The sequence below is a fragment of the Trichechus manatus genome, unplaced genomic scaffold (genome assembly GCF_000243295.1).
Source record: "Trichechus manatus latirostris isolate Lorelei unplaced genomic scaffold, TriManLat1.0 scaffold00088, whole genome shotgun sequence".
In the NCBI taxonomy this organism is placed as follows: domain Eukaryota; kingdom Metazoa; phylum Chordata; class Mammalia; order Sirenia; family Trichechidae; genus Trichechus; species Trichechus manatus.
Window position 1 is genome coordinate 8,235,509 of NW_004444024.1, and position 15,918 is coordinate 8,251,426.

At 38.0% G+C, this 15,918-nt stretch overlaps 1 protein-coding gene across 3 annotated transcripts in view; it reads right to left on the reverse strand.

Moving 5' to 3' along the window:
• The window catches only part of NARS2 (asparaginyl-tRNA synthetase 2, mitochondrial), a 170,320-nt gene that overhangs the window by 19,390 nt on the left and 135,012 nt on the right, over positions 1-15,918 (reverse strand). For all 3 annotated transcript variants that reach the window (XM_023736598.1, XM_004382005.2, XM_023736599.1), the window contains 2 exons: positions 4,495-4,561; positions 3,016-3,153 (listed from right to left, as the gene is read on the reverse strand). In XM_023736598.1, coding sequence (XP_023592366.1) covers positions 3,016-3,153; positions 4,495-4,561 — 205 coding nt within the window. The remainder of the gene's footprint in view (positions 1-3,015; positions 3,154-4,494; positions 4,562-15,918) is intronic.

Genomic DNA, 15,918 nt, shown 5'->3' on the forward strand with positions numbered 1-15,918 from the left:
TTGTATTTTCTAAAAACTCAAGCTGATGTGGGAAGAACTGGCTTGGGGGAAGACAGAATGGGTACAGGAAGACCAGTTAGGAGGCTACTGAAATAGCCTAGGCAAGAGATGATGGTGGTTTAATCTAAAATGGTGAAAGTGGAAAAGAAAAGCAGTGGGTGAATTTGAGAGATACACAGGAGTGTAAAACTCACAGAACTTAATAGTAGCTTGAACATAGACAGGAGAGAGAGGAAGATTTTAAAGATGACTCTGGTATCTGGTTTGTACAATTAGATGAACAGAGAATACTGAAAGAAGATCAGTTTGGTGAGGGAAGAGGAGAAGAAACCTTGGGTTCAGTTTTGGACATGTTGAGTCTGAGAAGCCTCTGAGGCAGGCAGTAAGATATATGAGTTCAGAGTTCTGAGAAGACTGGATTGGAGATATAAATGTCAGAGTTGTTTGACAATAAATAGTAAGCTGTGAGTTCAGATGAAATTATCTGGGAAGAGAAAACAGGGCCTAGGGCTGAGCCTGGAGGAATTCCAACACCTAATGAATTGGTAAAAGAGGATCAACCTGTGCAGGAGACTAAGAACAACCACTGAGAAGAGAGAAAAACTAGGAGAATGTGATGTCACAGAAGCCAAGGGAGAAGTGGGCTTTAAGAATAAGAAAGTCATTAATGGTGCTGAGAGGTCAAATACAAAAAGTGTGTTGGCTTTAATAATATGAAGATCATTACTGACCCTAGCAAGAGCTGCTTCAGTGGGATGATGGGGTGGAAACCATATTAAAGGGAATGAAGAATGGGTGGTAGATGCTACGGTGGTTATAAAAACCGCAATCGTCACCCTAAAGAAGTTAAGAGTTTTGTTTTGGAAGCAAAACATACATACAGAGACTTAAAAAAAAAAAAAAAAAAAAGACACAATTCTAGAAAGTTTTACTAATTCTTTAAATGCTATAGAAATTCAGAAAAGGAAGGCTCAACATGGCTCTGTAACCCAGAAAGTGTTCAGAGAGAAAGAAAGCCTTAAGCAGAGCTTTTAAAGAAGTGCAAAATCGAGTGACTGAAAAGTGCTCAATCTAGGGGAATTAAGTGAGAAGAATACATGGTGTACGTGTAGGGGGAGAGGAGGACTGGCAGTGGGATGAAGTGGAGTGTTAAACAATCCAAGAGATAGGGACACAGTCCTATGTTTTATGAGTGATGTATGTTCCACAGTGAATTATTCAGAGTTAGATAATCTATGCCCTTGTCTCTCCTCCTTTTGCTGCTATCCTATGGGTCAATTCATTTTTCATTATCATTTATACCAGAGGGATGGTAGAGAAAAGGGAAAATAATCATAAATCAATTACGTTGCTCACTGGTTTTAGATAATGCAATGTGAAAGGTGGGGGTGAGTAAAATCAATGGCTACAATTGTAATTTTATATTATTTGTGATTTTGAGGCAGTTTGATAGAGTGGAAAAGAACAAAGTCTTCAGAGCCACAGGCAATCAAGTTTGAACACTAACTCTGTCACTTACCACCTATGCAGCCTTGGAAAATGCAATCAATCTCTTTGCACCTCAGCGTTTTTTCATTTGTTTGGTTTTGTTTTTTAATCTCTAAAATGGGAAAACAAGTTTCATGGCAAGGTTGTTTTGGAATTTAGAGATGAGATGGTAGTGCCTGCCACATAAGAATAAGCATTTGGCTGCTAACCGAAAGGTTGGTGGTTCGAACCCACCAGCTGCTCCGTGGCAGAAAGAAATAGCAGTCTGCTTCCATAAAGACTACAACCTTGGAAACCCTATGGAGCAGTTCTATTCTGTCCTATAGGGTTGCTATGAGTCGGAATCGACTCCACAGCATACAACAATATTGTTTTAGTAATGCTGTAAGATAAAATGGAAACCCTGGTGGTGTAGTGGTTAAGAGTTCGACTGCTAACCAAAAGGTCAGCAGTTTGAATCCACCAGGCACTCCTTGGAAACCCAGTGGGGCAGTTCTACTCTGTCCTATAGCGTCTCCACGAGTCAAAATTGACTTGACAGCAATGGGTGGTGATAAGACAAAATGGGAAATATATTCAAACAGATAAACTTGCATAGCTAAGATGGGGGCGTTTTCTTTTACATTTTTCTACTGGTATTTATCTACAGAAAGTGAAAGGTACCCGACAGTTTATTTTTTGGAAGTTTTTTTGAGATAAACATAATGGATTTGTCTCATAGACTTTTACAATTAATAATATTAAACATACAACACTTCAATAAGTACTCTAAAAGGTCAAATATATTCTTACTTTATACTATGGCTGATTTTAGAAAGGAGAGAGGAGTAGACAAAATAAGAGAAAAAAGGGGAAAAGTGAACCAGAAGAATTAAAAAAAGGCAACTAAAGTTAAGGGTAAAAAAAGGACAGAGGGCAAGAAAGCGGACAGGGAAAAGAGAACAGAGAGCCAGACAGACACAACAGGCAGATAGAGAAGAGACAGTCAGATGACAGCTGTGACAGGGGGAATCTGTCTAGACCTCCTCAATCCCTGCATACCGCCCCTCCTCCCATTTCTATTTGATAGCCCAAACCAATAGCACTTTAAGTCTCCTGCTTTGCAAGTTAGCTCTTCCTTTGCCTTATCATGCCACCACCTTCATCTCTTGCCTAGCATGCTTTCCAGTCTCCTAACCAGTACTTAACTTGACAGTAGATCTGGCATTGCTATTCAATGCTCTAAGCCACTTCCTCTCAAATATTTAAAAAAAAAATAAACAACTACATTTGCACCTGCTAAACTAAGTAGGAGAAGGACACCTTGTGATAGAAATGAGGAAGTATGTTTATACAACATTAGGATCTTCTCTGGGAACGCTTTTTAAAAGGAGTATGTGAGAAACTTTATCATTTTAAGAGATAAAAAGAGGGATGGTTATAATTTAAGACAATATGCCAAAGGCTTAATGAAATTTAATCAAGGGAAAAACCCAGACTCTGAGATGAAAGTTCTATAACGCCTATCTATTGCACGTCTTTTCTTACTGTGTGCTGAGGGCTGTCTTCATTATCCCTCATGTAGAAAGGCTTAAGCACTAATGGATAATTAATGACAAAGACTGGTATGTTGCCACAGTGCTTCACCAGGTACTTTTCGTGTTCAGTGTGTAGATCAGCACCCCACTGTAATGAGAAAAAAGAACTTATCAAAGGAGAAGACAGAGCTGAAATATATAATAAAGCACCTGAAATAACCTGCATCTGTTCCAAGGGCTTCCTCTCCCTGAGGTTCAATGATGTGTGGAGCTGTCTGCTGAGGTTACACAGCTGACTAAACTAAAGACAGATATGTGTTAACAAGAACATCCAAGGGCCTGGAAAGATAAAAGCTGAAACCAGTAGATAAACACTACGCTTTTTGTCCCCATCTCTGGGAGCAGCATTTAGCAGATGAATAGCATCTGCAGAAAAACAAAGTACTTTCCATAGTGCACAAAAACTGACTTCAGAATAATAGTTTTTATTAATATTGCCTAGAGCTTCTTCCACAGTTATTGTTCCTAAGACTCCGGAAATTAAATGATGGAAGATAAAATTCCTAATATTGAGTCTATCTTTGGATAGATGGCTTCTCTTGAAAAATTTTTTAAATAAAAGAGTCCAATTCATTAGAGGCTCTTGGGTGAATATTTAATAACACTGTTCATCTATTTATTTGACAAATTCTTACACAAAGAATTAATTGATTATAAATATAACAAACATAGGATGCTATTAAAACTTATAGGAGGACCTAACTTAACTAGGGGTGGGGCTGGTATAAAGAATAGTTTGAAGATGAAGTTACTACATTCTTAATATTATCCTATTACTCTCACTTGTCTGGCAATATCTTAATCATAGCAAAAAAGCACTAGAAGAGGAATCAGAAGCTTTGGGATGTGGTTCTGCTTCTAACATTAGACACATGCCCATTGATAAGTTACGTGGCTTCTGTGGACCTATATCCTTGCCAATAAAATAAAGGAGTTCTTTAAAAAAAAAAAAAAGTCAGTGTTTTCTAAAGTGGCTCACAAATTAAAAGGCTCCATGAAGTTCAAAACAAAAAGAAACCTGTTTAATATGCTTCTTAAATTATTTGACCATAACCTCTTTTCTTCTGTCATTTTTTAACATCACTTAGAACATACTTTGGGAAACACTAAACTAGTTGATTTCTAGACTAATATTATGATTACCATTCTTTTCAAAGACTTTCATCTTACTAAAGTTGTCAAACTTTTTTCATAACGCTTTAATTACTGCTACTACAAATGACACAATTGTTTTTTAAATTCTGCTTCGTATTTATTTTTCATTCTAAATCTTTCAACAGGAAAGCAAACATCAAACAAAGCTTATCTACAGATGAGCAAATACTACACATTGCTAAAAAGAGAAATACGGTTACTTTGAAATGATTCTTCTGCAGTAAGATAAGGACAAGAAGGAAATATATTTTTATTTATATTAAAAAATACCCACCTCTGGGGTGAAGGTGAAGTTCTGGGATGCCTTCTTTAAGATTTCCACAGCTTCAGTATAAGACATGCTGGAGGAAAACAGGGTAAGAGCAGGGAAAGGTCAATATGTTTGTGGTTGTTTTTAACTACCGCATCTTAAAACTAGAAAAGGCCTATTCCAATACAGTCTTCAAGGTCATAAACGAGTACTGAGTAATCAAAAATTAAGGCTGATCTACGCCTATGGAAGTCTGATCTGTGTGAAGAGAAGTAGTCATTCAATAACCTCATTCCTGATCTACTTGCAATGTACAAAGAGGAGACAGTCACTTAAGCAAGTAGAGATTTTCTCTAAATTCATGCTATATCAGTGCTCTAGTAAAAGATGTAAGATATTGAGGCTGAAAGAGCTAAAGACTTTCCTAAAAGAAGTCATTCATTCAACAAATATCTCAAGTTCCTACTATGCGCTAGACACTATTCTGTTGTTGTTGTGAGCTGTCTAGTCAATTTCGACTCATAGCGACCCTACAGAACAGAGTAGAACTGCCCCATAGGGTTTCCAAGGCTATAAATCTCTATGGAAGCGGACTGCCACATTTTTCTCCCGTGGAGCAGCTGGTGGGTACAAATCATTGACCTTTAGGTTTGCAGCCGAGCGCTTAACCACTGTGCCACTAGAACTCCTTGACATTATTCTAGACAATGTAAACAAAAGCAAAGGCCCTGCTTTCCTGGAGCCACTATTCCTCTGTGGGGTGGGTGGGTGTGTGTGTGTGTGTGTGTGTGTGTGAGATGGGGGGGGAGTAGGGAGACAGATAAACAAACAGAAATAAACAGCTGCCAGGTAGCTATTAGTGATATGAAGAAAAGTAAAGCAGGATAAGCAGACAGAGGGTGATTAGGGGTGCTATTTTAGGTAAGACGGTCAAGAAAGGCCTCACTAAGTTGGTGACATTTGGACAGAAACCTGAATGAAGTAAGAAAATATGTAGACATCTGGTGGAGGAGTACTCCAGGCAAAAAGAAGAGCAAATACAAAGGCCTGAGATGAGGAACAGCTTGGCTTATTCAATGTGGCTGCAGCATATTGAGGAAGGGAAAAAAGTCCAGGAAATTAGGTAGAAAAGGTAGTCAGAGGTCAGAGAATATGGAGTCTTTCAAGCCATGGTAAGGGCTTTGGAATATATTCTAAGTGGTATAAGGAAGTCTAGGAAAAAAATCACTGGTTCTCTTAGAAGGACACCCTCATGCCTAAAACAAGCCAAACCAAGGATTTCTTTTAATTTAACTGTTTCCACACAGACGAAAAAAAAAAAAAAAAAATCAAGATGTATAAAAGAGCATGTATCTCCCTTCCATCCCTGTTACATAGCCACTTAGTTCCTCTCCTCACACATGAACACCTTTATCAGTTTCTTGTGTATCCTTCCACAGGATTTTATGTATCTATGAGTTGGAACTGACTTGACTGCAGTGGGATTTGGTATAAGCAAATATTAGTGTACAATTTTCCTTTTTTTATAGATGGCAGCCATACCACACATACAAACAGACTCTTCTACCTTTTATCCCTTCAATAACATACCTTGCAGATCTTTCCATATCAGTATATAAAGAGCTGCTTCATTTTTTGAACTATTATATAATATTCAATTTTGTAGATGTATCCTAATGAGTTTAACCAGTCTTCCAGTGGTAGATACTTCAATTGTTTCCAATCTTTTGCTATTACAAATCATAACTAGGCATACCTAATTTATGCTATTACAAACAATTCTTATTTGTACATGGAAAAACTAGAACTGTTGGGTCAAAGGGAATATACATTTACAAATGTGATATATTTTGAAAATGCCCCCATTATAGACATACCAATTTATGCCTACTGCAACTTATGTGTCAGTTTGCGTACTGTAGTGGCTTGCATGTCGCTGTGATGCTGGAAGCTATGTCACTGGTATTTCAAATACCAGCAGGGTCACCTATGGTGAAGAGGTTACAGCTGAGCTTCTAGACTAAGACAGACTAGGAAGAAGGACCTAGCGATCGACTTCTTGAAAAAAAAAAAAAAATTGGCCAGTGAAAACCTTATGAATAGCAGCGGAACATCGTCTGATGTAGTGCCAGTAGATAAAACCCTCAGGTTGGAAGATACTCAATATGACTGGGGAAGAGCTGCCTCCTCAAAGTAGAGTCAACCTTAATGATGTGGATGGAGTAAAGCTTTCAACACTTTCATCTGCTGATGTGGCATGACTAAAAATGAGAAGAAACAACCGCAAACATCCATTTATAATCGGAACGTGGAATGTACGAAGTATGACTCTAGGAAAATTGGAAGTCACCAAAAATGAAATGAATGCATAAAGATCAATATCCTAGGAATAAGTGAGCTGAAATGGACTGGTATTGGCCATTTTGAATCCAACAATCATATGGTCTACTATGCTGGGAACAAAAAATTGAAGAGGAAGAGTGTCACATTCATTGTCAAAAAGAACATTTCAAGATCTATCCTGAAGTACAACACTGTCAGTGATAGGATAATATCCATATATCTTCAAGGAAGACCAGTTAATATGACTTTCCTATGAGATCGCATGATAGAATTTTGCAAGACCAGCAACTTATTCATTGCAAATACCTTTTGTCAACAACGCAAAGGGAGAGGAGACTATACACGTGGATCTTGCTAGATGGAATACACAGGAATCAAATTGATTACATCTGTGGAAAGAGATGATGGAGGAGCGCAACATCATCAGTCAGAACAAGGCCAGGGGCTGACTGTGGAACATACCACCAACTGCTCACATACAAGTTCAAGTTGAAGCTGAAGAAAATTAAAACAAGTCCACGAGAGCCAAAGTACAATCTTGAGTATATCCCACCTGAATTTAGAGACTATCTCAAGAACAGATTTGACGCACTGAACACTAATGACCAAAGACCAGAAGAGTTGTGGGGTGACATCAAAGGCATCATACATGAAGAAAGCAAAAGGTCATTAAAAAGACAGGAATGAAAGAAAAAAAAAATGGATGTCAGAAGAGACTCTGAAACTCGCTCTTGAACGTAAAGTAGCTAACGTGAACGGAAGAAATGATCACATGAAAGAGCTGAACAGAAGATTTCAAAGGTCAGCTCCAGAAAACGAAGTGTTACAATGAAATGTGCAAAGACCTAGAGTTAGAAAACCAAAAGGGAAGAACATGCTCGGCATCTCTCAAGCTGAAAGAACCAAAAAAAAATTCAAGTCTTGAGTTGTGATATTGGAGGATTCTATGGGCAAAATATTGACCAACGCAGGAAACATCAAAAGGCGATGGAAGGAATATACAGAATCACTGTACCAAAAAGAATTGGTTGATGTCAACCATTTCAGGGGTGGCATATGATCAAGAACTGATGGTAATGAACGAAGAAGTCCAAGCTACACTGAGGGCACTGGCAAAAAACAAGGTTCCAGGAACTGACGGAATACCAGTTGAGATGCTTCAACAAATGGATGCAACGCTGGAAGCGTTCACTCATTTATGCCAAGAAATTTGGAAGACAGCTACCTGGCCAACCAACTAGAAGATATCCATTTTTGTGCCCATTCCAAAGAAAGGTGCAGAAATTATTGAACAATAATACTAACATCACACACAAGTAAAATTCTGAAGATAATTAAAAAGCAGTTACAGCAGCACATCGATCAACAGGTAACTGCCAGAAACTCAAGCTGGATTCAGAAGAGGACACGAAATGAGGGAATCACTGCTGATGTCAGATGGATCTTGGCTGAAAGCAGAGAATACCAGAAAGATGTTTACCTGTGTTTCATTGACTGTGCAAAGGCATTTGACTGTGTGGATCATAACAAATTATGGATAACACTGTGAAGAATGGGAATTCCAGAATGACGAATTGTGCTCATGAGGATCCTGTACATAGTTAGGGGATACTGAGTGGTTTAAAATCAGAAAAGGTGTGTGTCAGGGTTGTATCCTTTCACCATACTTATTTAGTCTGTATGCTGAGCAAATAATCTGAGAAGCTGGACTATATGAAGAAGAATGCAGCATCAAGATTGGAGGAAGACTCATTTACAACCTGCCATATAGAGATGACATAACCTTGCTTTCGGAAACCAAAGAGGACTTGAAGCACTTACTGATGAAGATCAAAGACTACAGCCTTCAGTATGGATTACACCTCAACATAAAGAAAACAAAAAGCCTCACAACTAAACCAAGAAAAAACATCATGATAAACAGAGAAAAGACTGAAGTTGTCAAGGATTTCATTTTACTTGAATCCACAATCAAAGCCCATGGAAGCAGCAGTCAAGAAATCAAACGATACATTGCATTAGGCAAATCTGCTGCAGAAGACCTCTTTAAAGTGCTAACAAGCAAAGATATCACTTTGATGACTAAGGTGCACCTCACTCAGATCATGGTATTTTCGACTGCCTCATATGCATGTGAAAGCTGGACAATGAATAAAGAACACCAAAGAAGAATGGATACCTTTGAATTATGGTGTTGGTGAAGAATACTGAGTATACCATGGACTGCCAGAAGAGTGAACAAATTTGTCTTGGAAGAAATACAGACAGAATGCTCCTTAGAAGCAAGGATGGTAATTTGGACATGTTAATAGGACGGACCAGACCCTGGAGAAGGACATCATGCTTGGTAGAGCATAAGGTCTGCAAAAGAGAAGATGACCCTCAATAAGATGGATTCACACAGTGGCTGCAACAATGGGCTCAAACACAGCAACAACTGTGAAGATGGCACAAGATTGGGCAGTGTTTCGTTTTGTTGTACAGAGGTTTGCTATGAGTCGGAACTGACTTAACGGCATCTAACAACAGTAGTACATGAAAATGTCAGTTTCCTTTTGCCCTATGTAATAGTATTTTTTTTTTTTTCTTTCTTTAGAGGTTTATTGATACAAAAATGTCTAAATTTTATCGCTTTTGACAAAAGCTAGTGCAAAACTTAGAAAAGAAAGCATAGGTACAAAGTGATGTTTAATTAAGATATTAAAATAAAATAGTGAATTATTCAGCATTTGTTTTATAAAACAATTAACCACACAATTATATCTCCATCTCCTTTGAGTTCTAGGTTTCAAGTAACTTTAGCTTAGACTTCTTATGAGACCGGAGCAAATAACGACTCCAAATACCAAATACTTTGTCATTGTCAGAGAGTAAACCTAACCCTGCCCCCCAACCAAAACAAAAAACCCAAAAAACCGCATTGGTATTGAGTCAACTCTGACTCATAGCAACCCTACAGGACAGAGTAGAACTGCCCTATGGGATTTCCAAGGCTGTAAATATTTTTTTTAATTATTATTTTTTTATTGTACTTTAAGTGAAAGTTTACAACTCAAGTTAGTCTCTCATACAAACATTTATACATACATTGTTATGTGACCGTAGCTGCTCTCCCTATATTATGACAGAACACTCCTCCTTTCCACCTGACTTCCCATGTCCATTCAACCAGCTCCTGACCCTCTCTGCCTTCTCATCTCACCTACAGACAGGAGCTACCCATTTAGTCTCATGTATCTACTTAAGCTAAGAAGCACACTCTTTACGAGTATCATTTTATGTCTTATAGTCCAGTCTAATCTTTGAAGAGTTGGCCTCGGGAATGGTTTTTGTTCTGGGTTGACAGAGTCCAGAGGCCATGTTTTCCAGGGTTCCTCCAGTTTCAGTCAGACCAGTAAGTCTGGTCTTTTTACCAGAATTTAAGTTCTGCACCCCACCTTTCTCCTGCTCCATCTGGGACTCTCTGTTGTGTTCCTTGTCAGGGCGGTCATTGGTGGTAGCTGGGCATCATCTAGTTCTTCTGGTCCCAGGCTGATGGAGTCTCTGGTTTATGTGGCCCTTTCTGTCTCTTGGGCTAATACTTTCCTTGTGTCTATGGTGTTCTTCATTCTCCTTTACTCCAGGTGGTTGGGACCAATTGATACATCTTAGATGGCCACTTGCTAGCTTTTAAGACTCCAGACGCCACTCACCAAAGTAGGATGCAGAACATTTTCTTAATAAACTTTGTTATGCCAATTGACCTAGATGTCCCCTGAAACCATGGTCCCCAGACCCCCACCCCTGCTACTCTGCCCCTCGAAGTGTTTGGTTGTATTCAGGAAACTTCTTAGCTTTGGTTTAGTCCAGTTGTGCTGACTTTCCCTGTATTGCATATTGTCCTTTCCTTCACCTAAGATAATTCTTGTTTGCTATCTAGTTAGTGAATAACCCTCTCCCTCCCTCTCCACCCTCGTGATGATCAAGGAATGTTTTCTTCCGTGTTTAAAACTTTTAGTGGTCTTATACAATATTTGTCCTTTTGTGACTGACTAAATTCACTCAGCATAATTCCGTCCAGATTCCTCCATGTTATAAAATGTTTCATGGCTTCATCATTGTTCTTTATCATTGCATAGTATTCCATTGTGAATATACCATAATTTGTTCATTCATTCATCCGTTGATGGGCACCTAGGTTGTTTCTACCTTTTTGCTACCATGAACAGTGCTGCAATGAACGTGGGTGTGCATGTATCTGTTTGCGTGATGGCTCTTCTTTCTCTAGGATATATTCCAAGGAGCAGGATAGCTGAATGGTATGGTACTTCTATTTCTAGCTTTTTAAGGAAGCACCAAATCGATTTCCAAAGTGGTTATACCATTTTCCATTCCCACCGACAGTGTATAAGTGTTCCAGTCTCTCCACAACATCTCCAACATTTATTATTTTGTGTTTTTTGGATTAATACTAGCCTTGTTGGGGTGAGATGGTATCTCATTGCAGTTTTGATTTGCATTTCTCTAATGGCTAATGATCGTGAGAATTTCCTCATGTGTCTGTTAGCCACCTGAATGTCTTCTTTGGTGAAGTGCCTGTTCATATCCTTTGCCCATTTTTTAATTGTGTTATTTGTCTTTTTGTGGTTGAGGTTTTGCAGTATCTTGTAGATTTTAGAGATTAGACACTGATCGGATTTGTTGTAGCCAAAAATTTTTTCCCATTCTGTAGGTTGTCTTTTTACTCTTTTGGTGAAGTCTTTCAATGAGCATAAGTGTTTGATTTTTAGGAGCTCCCAGTTACCTAGTTTCTCAACTGGAATTTGCTGTTAACAGTATTTTTGAATGATAAGAAGAATCTACAAACTTTCTGAAGGACCTTAAGCTAAAAAAATAACTTACACAGCACATTCTCTGAAGAAAAAAATGAAGTTCATACCTATAGTAACTAACCTGTAAGAGTTGTGTCTTATATTACAAAGTCCCCAAAGCTACGTTTTAAGTGATAGTTTTTTTCTAAGACGAAAACTCAATTCAAATTAAAATCTAGTATTAATTAAATAATAAATAATTTATAAGGTAATAGTGGTGTGGTAGTGGTGGTGCTGGTAGTACTAGTAATAATGTAAAAATTAGCATTTTATAGAAGGGAAACTGAAGCTTAGACAAGATAAGTAACTTACTGAAGATTACTCATATAAGTAGTAAACCCTCATCTGCTGACTCTAGAATCTAAGCTTTTAACTGCCAAGATAATACTTAAACCATCTGGAGTTTCATATGTTCAATCAAAACAAAAGATAATGGGCTCTAGTTCTCCCTGTGACTCTATCACTTACTAGCTATGTAAATCACTTCACCTCAGTGAAAGCATCTTATAAATGTTTGTTATGTACTGTACAAACATAAAAATTAAATATTTGCTCTTGTAAAACAAAAAGATTGGAGTATATTGCCTGAAGTTCTTTTCTGCTTAGATAGTCTATTATTCTATTCCATCAATTACTTGATATGATCTATCTATTGTAGTTAGAAATCTAAGAGCAGCTAAAATGCATTTTATACCATTGGTATGTTACTGTTTCATTATTAACAAAAAATGGCTCATGACTAAGTATCTCTTGTTATTCTGGGTCTTCTGTCCCACTCCTTCCACCTCCCACACAGTTTAATTTGAGGCGGAGCTTTCAAGTTCAAATTATAGTTCTGACACTAGATATATTAATGACCTTTCATCAACTCTCTCTACTAATTTTTCTTCATATGTATATATATATAGAGAGAATAATGTCTCTTCTACTTCCCAGAAACTGTTTCCAAAGTACTATGAGGAAAAGACCTATTATGATATACATTCAGTCCCCAGGTTATGAACAAGAGCTGTTCCTAAGTCCGTCTTTAAGTAAAATTTGTAGATAAGTCAGAATAGGTCCATATGGTTCTTATTTAGTGACAGTTAGTAAAATGCTTGTCTTAGTATACAGTATAAATTTTACCTTTCTGTACATATGCAACACTTAAGAAACACCTCCAAATTGCGCAAAGCTTTCATGAGTGTCACAAAGTAATGCGTGCATTTGTTATTATGAACAACTGTATTCAACTCAAATTTTTAAGATAATAGGCTCTATGGTAGTCCACTCTTAAATACGAAAGTCAGATGTTCGTAACCTGCGGGCTGACTGTACAGGTAAGTCCTCGGCTTACAATGGGGTTCCATTCTAACAACTCTGTCCTAAGTCGGTTCTGATGTTAAGCTGAATATCTCTTTTTTTTTAGTTTTTATTATTATTCCCTTTTATTATCTTTATAAATCTGATCTTTACTTGTCTTTGGGAGTTGGCATGAGAAGGATAACATTAGCAAATTACACACTGCAACACTGTATGCAGTACATATCACTAACGACAAAATGTACCAAAAAGAAAAAAGAAAAAGAAACCAAAAACAGATGGTGTTAAGCGCGGTTCGTAGTAACTTGAATACGTCGTAAGTCGGGGACTACCTGTAGCATGATGTAGCATCAAACTGCCTTCATGTATCAGATTTCTTATCGTTGAATGAAGCAAACAGATTATTCTGAAGCTACTGAAATAAAACTGCTAACCTAAAGAGGTCATTATTGACATTATTTGCCTCAAAATCACACAGATAGATAAATGAAGAGCAAATAAAGAAGGTAAGTATATTTTCAAAATCATAACAGTATAAAGGAAATGTACAATAACTGAACTCTACATTTACCTGATAAAAGCTAAATTTTACTAAACAAGTCCTTTAAATAATATACTTTCATACCAATTACAATACTCAAAAATAGACTGAAATCCATTTTTTCAAAAGATTAAAAGTCATATTGTGACTCTATATGGATTAAATAATCGTGGAGTCTACATAAAGGACAAGTTTCTTTGTTTTGCTATCTACTTGTTTTTTCTTTTATTGCTCAGTGGTATACTTTTTTTTTCTCTTTCTTTTTTTGTACTTCAGATGAAGGTTTACAGAACAAATTAGTTTTAAACAATTAGTACACATATTGTTTTGTGAAACTGGTTACCAACCCCAGGCCGTATCAACACTCCTTTCTCGACCTTGGGTTCCCTATTACCAGCTTTCTTGTTCCCTTCTGCCTTCTTGTACTTGTCCCTGGGGTGGTGTGCCCATTTGATCTTGTTTTGTTTTATGGGCCTGTCTAATCTTTGGCTGAAGGGTGAACCTCAGGAGTGACTTCATTACTGAGCTAAAAGGGTGTCTGGGGGCCACATTCTCAGGGTTTCTCCAGTCTCTGTCAGACCAGTAAGTCTGGTCCCTTTTTTTGTTTGTTTGTGAGGTAAAATTGTGTTCTACATTTTTCTCCAGCTCTGTCTGGGAACCTCTATTGTGATCCCTGTCAGAGCAGTCGGTGGTAGTAGCTGGGCACCATCTGGTTGTGCTGCACTCAGTTTGGTGAAGGCAGTATTACTTGTGGTCTATTAGTCCTTTGGACTAATCTTTCCCTTGTGTCTTTGGTTTTCTTCATTCCCCCTTACTCCAGATGGGGTGAGAACAGTGGAACATCTTAGACGGCCGCTCACAAGCTTTTAAGACCCTAGATGCTACTCACCAAAGTAGAATGTAGAACATTTTCTTTATAAACTATTTTATGCCAATTGACCTAGATGTTTCCCAAGACCATGGTCCCCACAGCCCTCAGCCCAGTAACTCGGTCCGTCAGGGAGTTTGGAAGTGTCTGTGTCACCAAAGCTACGACTTAATCTATTGTCTCTTTACTGTTTTTGATCCCTACCCCTACCCTCCCTCATAACCATCAAAGATTATTTCTTTTTGTGTATAAATCTTTTCATGAGTTTTTGCAGTAGTGGTCTCATACAATACTTGTCCTATTGTGACTGACTTATTTCACTCAGCATAATGCCCTCCAGATTCATCCATGTTGTGAGATGCATCACAGTTTCATCATTGTTCTTTGTCATTGTGTAAGTACTCTGTCTTAGTCATCTAGTACTGCTAAAACAGATATACCACAAGTGGATGGCTTTACAAAGAGAAATTTATTTCTTCACAGTAAAGTAGGCTTAAAGTCCAAATTCAAGGTGTCAGTTCCAGGGGAAGGCTTTTTCTCTCTGTAGGCCTTCTCATCAATCTTTCCCCGGATTAGGAGCTTCTCCATGCAGGGACTCTGGGTCCAAAGGATGCACTCTGCTCCCGGCACTGCTCTCTTGGTGGCATGAGGTCGCCCTTTCCTTTTTACCTCTTGAGAGATAAAAGGTGGTGCAGGCTACACCCCAGGGAAATTCCCTTTACATCGGATCAGGGTTGTGACCTGGGTAAGGGTGTTACAATCCAACCCTAATCCTCTTTACCATAAATTTATAATCACAAAATGGAGGGCAACCACACAATACTGGGAATCATGGCCCAGCCAAATCGATACACATATTTTTTTGGGGACATAATTCAATGCACGACATACTCCATTGTGTGTATGCACCACAGTTTGTTTATCCATTCATCTGTTGACAGGTATCTAGGTTGTTTCCATGTTTTCGCTATTGTGAACAATGCTGCAATGAACATGGGTATGCATATGTCTATTTGTGTGACGGCTCTTATTTTTCTAGGATATATTCCTAGGAGTGAGATTGCTAGATCGTATGGTATTTCTATTCCTAGCTATCTAAGGAAGTGTCATACCATTCTCCAAAATGGTTGTATCATTTTGCATTCCCACCAGCAGTGCATAAGAGTTCCAGTCTCCCTGCAGCCTCTCCAGTAATGCTGGGGTGAGATGGTATCTCATTGTGGTTTTGATTTGTATTTCACTAATGGCTAGTGATCACAAGCATTTCCACATAAATCTGTTAGCTGCTTGAATGTCTTCTTTGGTGGAGTGCCTATTCATTTCCTTTGCTCATTTTTTAATTGGATTATTTGTTTTTTTGTTGTAAAGGTGTTACATTTTCCTGTAGATTTTAGAGATTAGACCTTGTCTGATTTGACATAGAAAAAATTTTTTTCCCAGTCTGTAGGTTCTCTTTTTACTCTTTTAGTGAGGTCTTTTGATGAGCATAAGTGTTTAATTTTTAGAAGATCCCAGTTATCTAGCTTATCTTCTGGAGTTTGTGT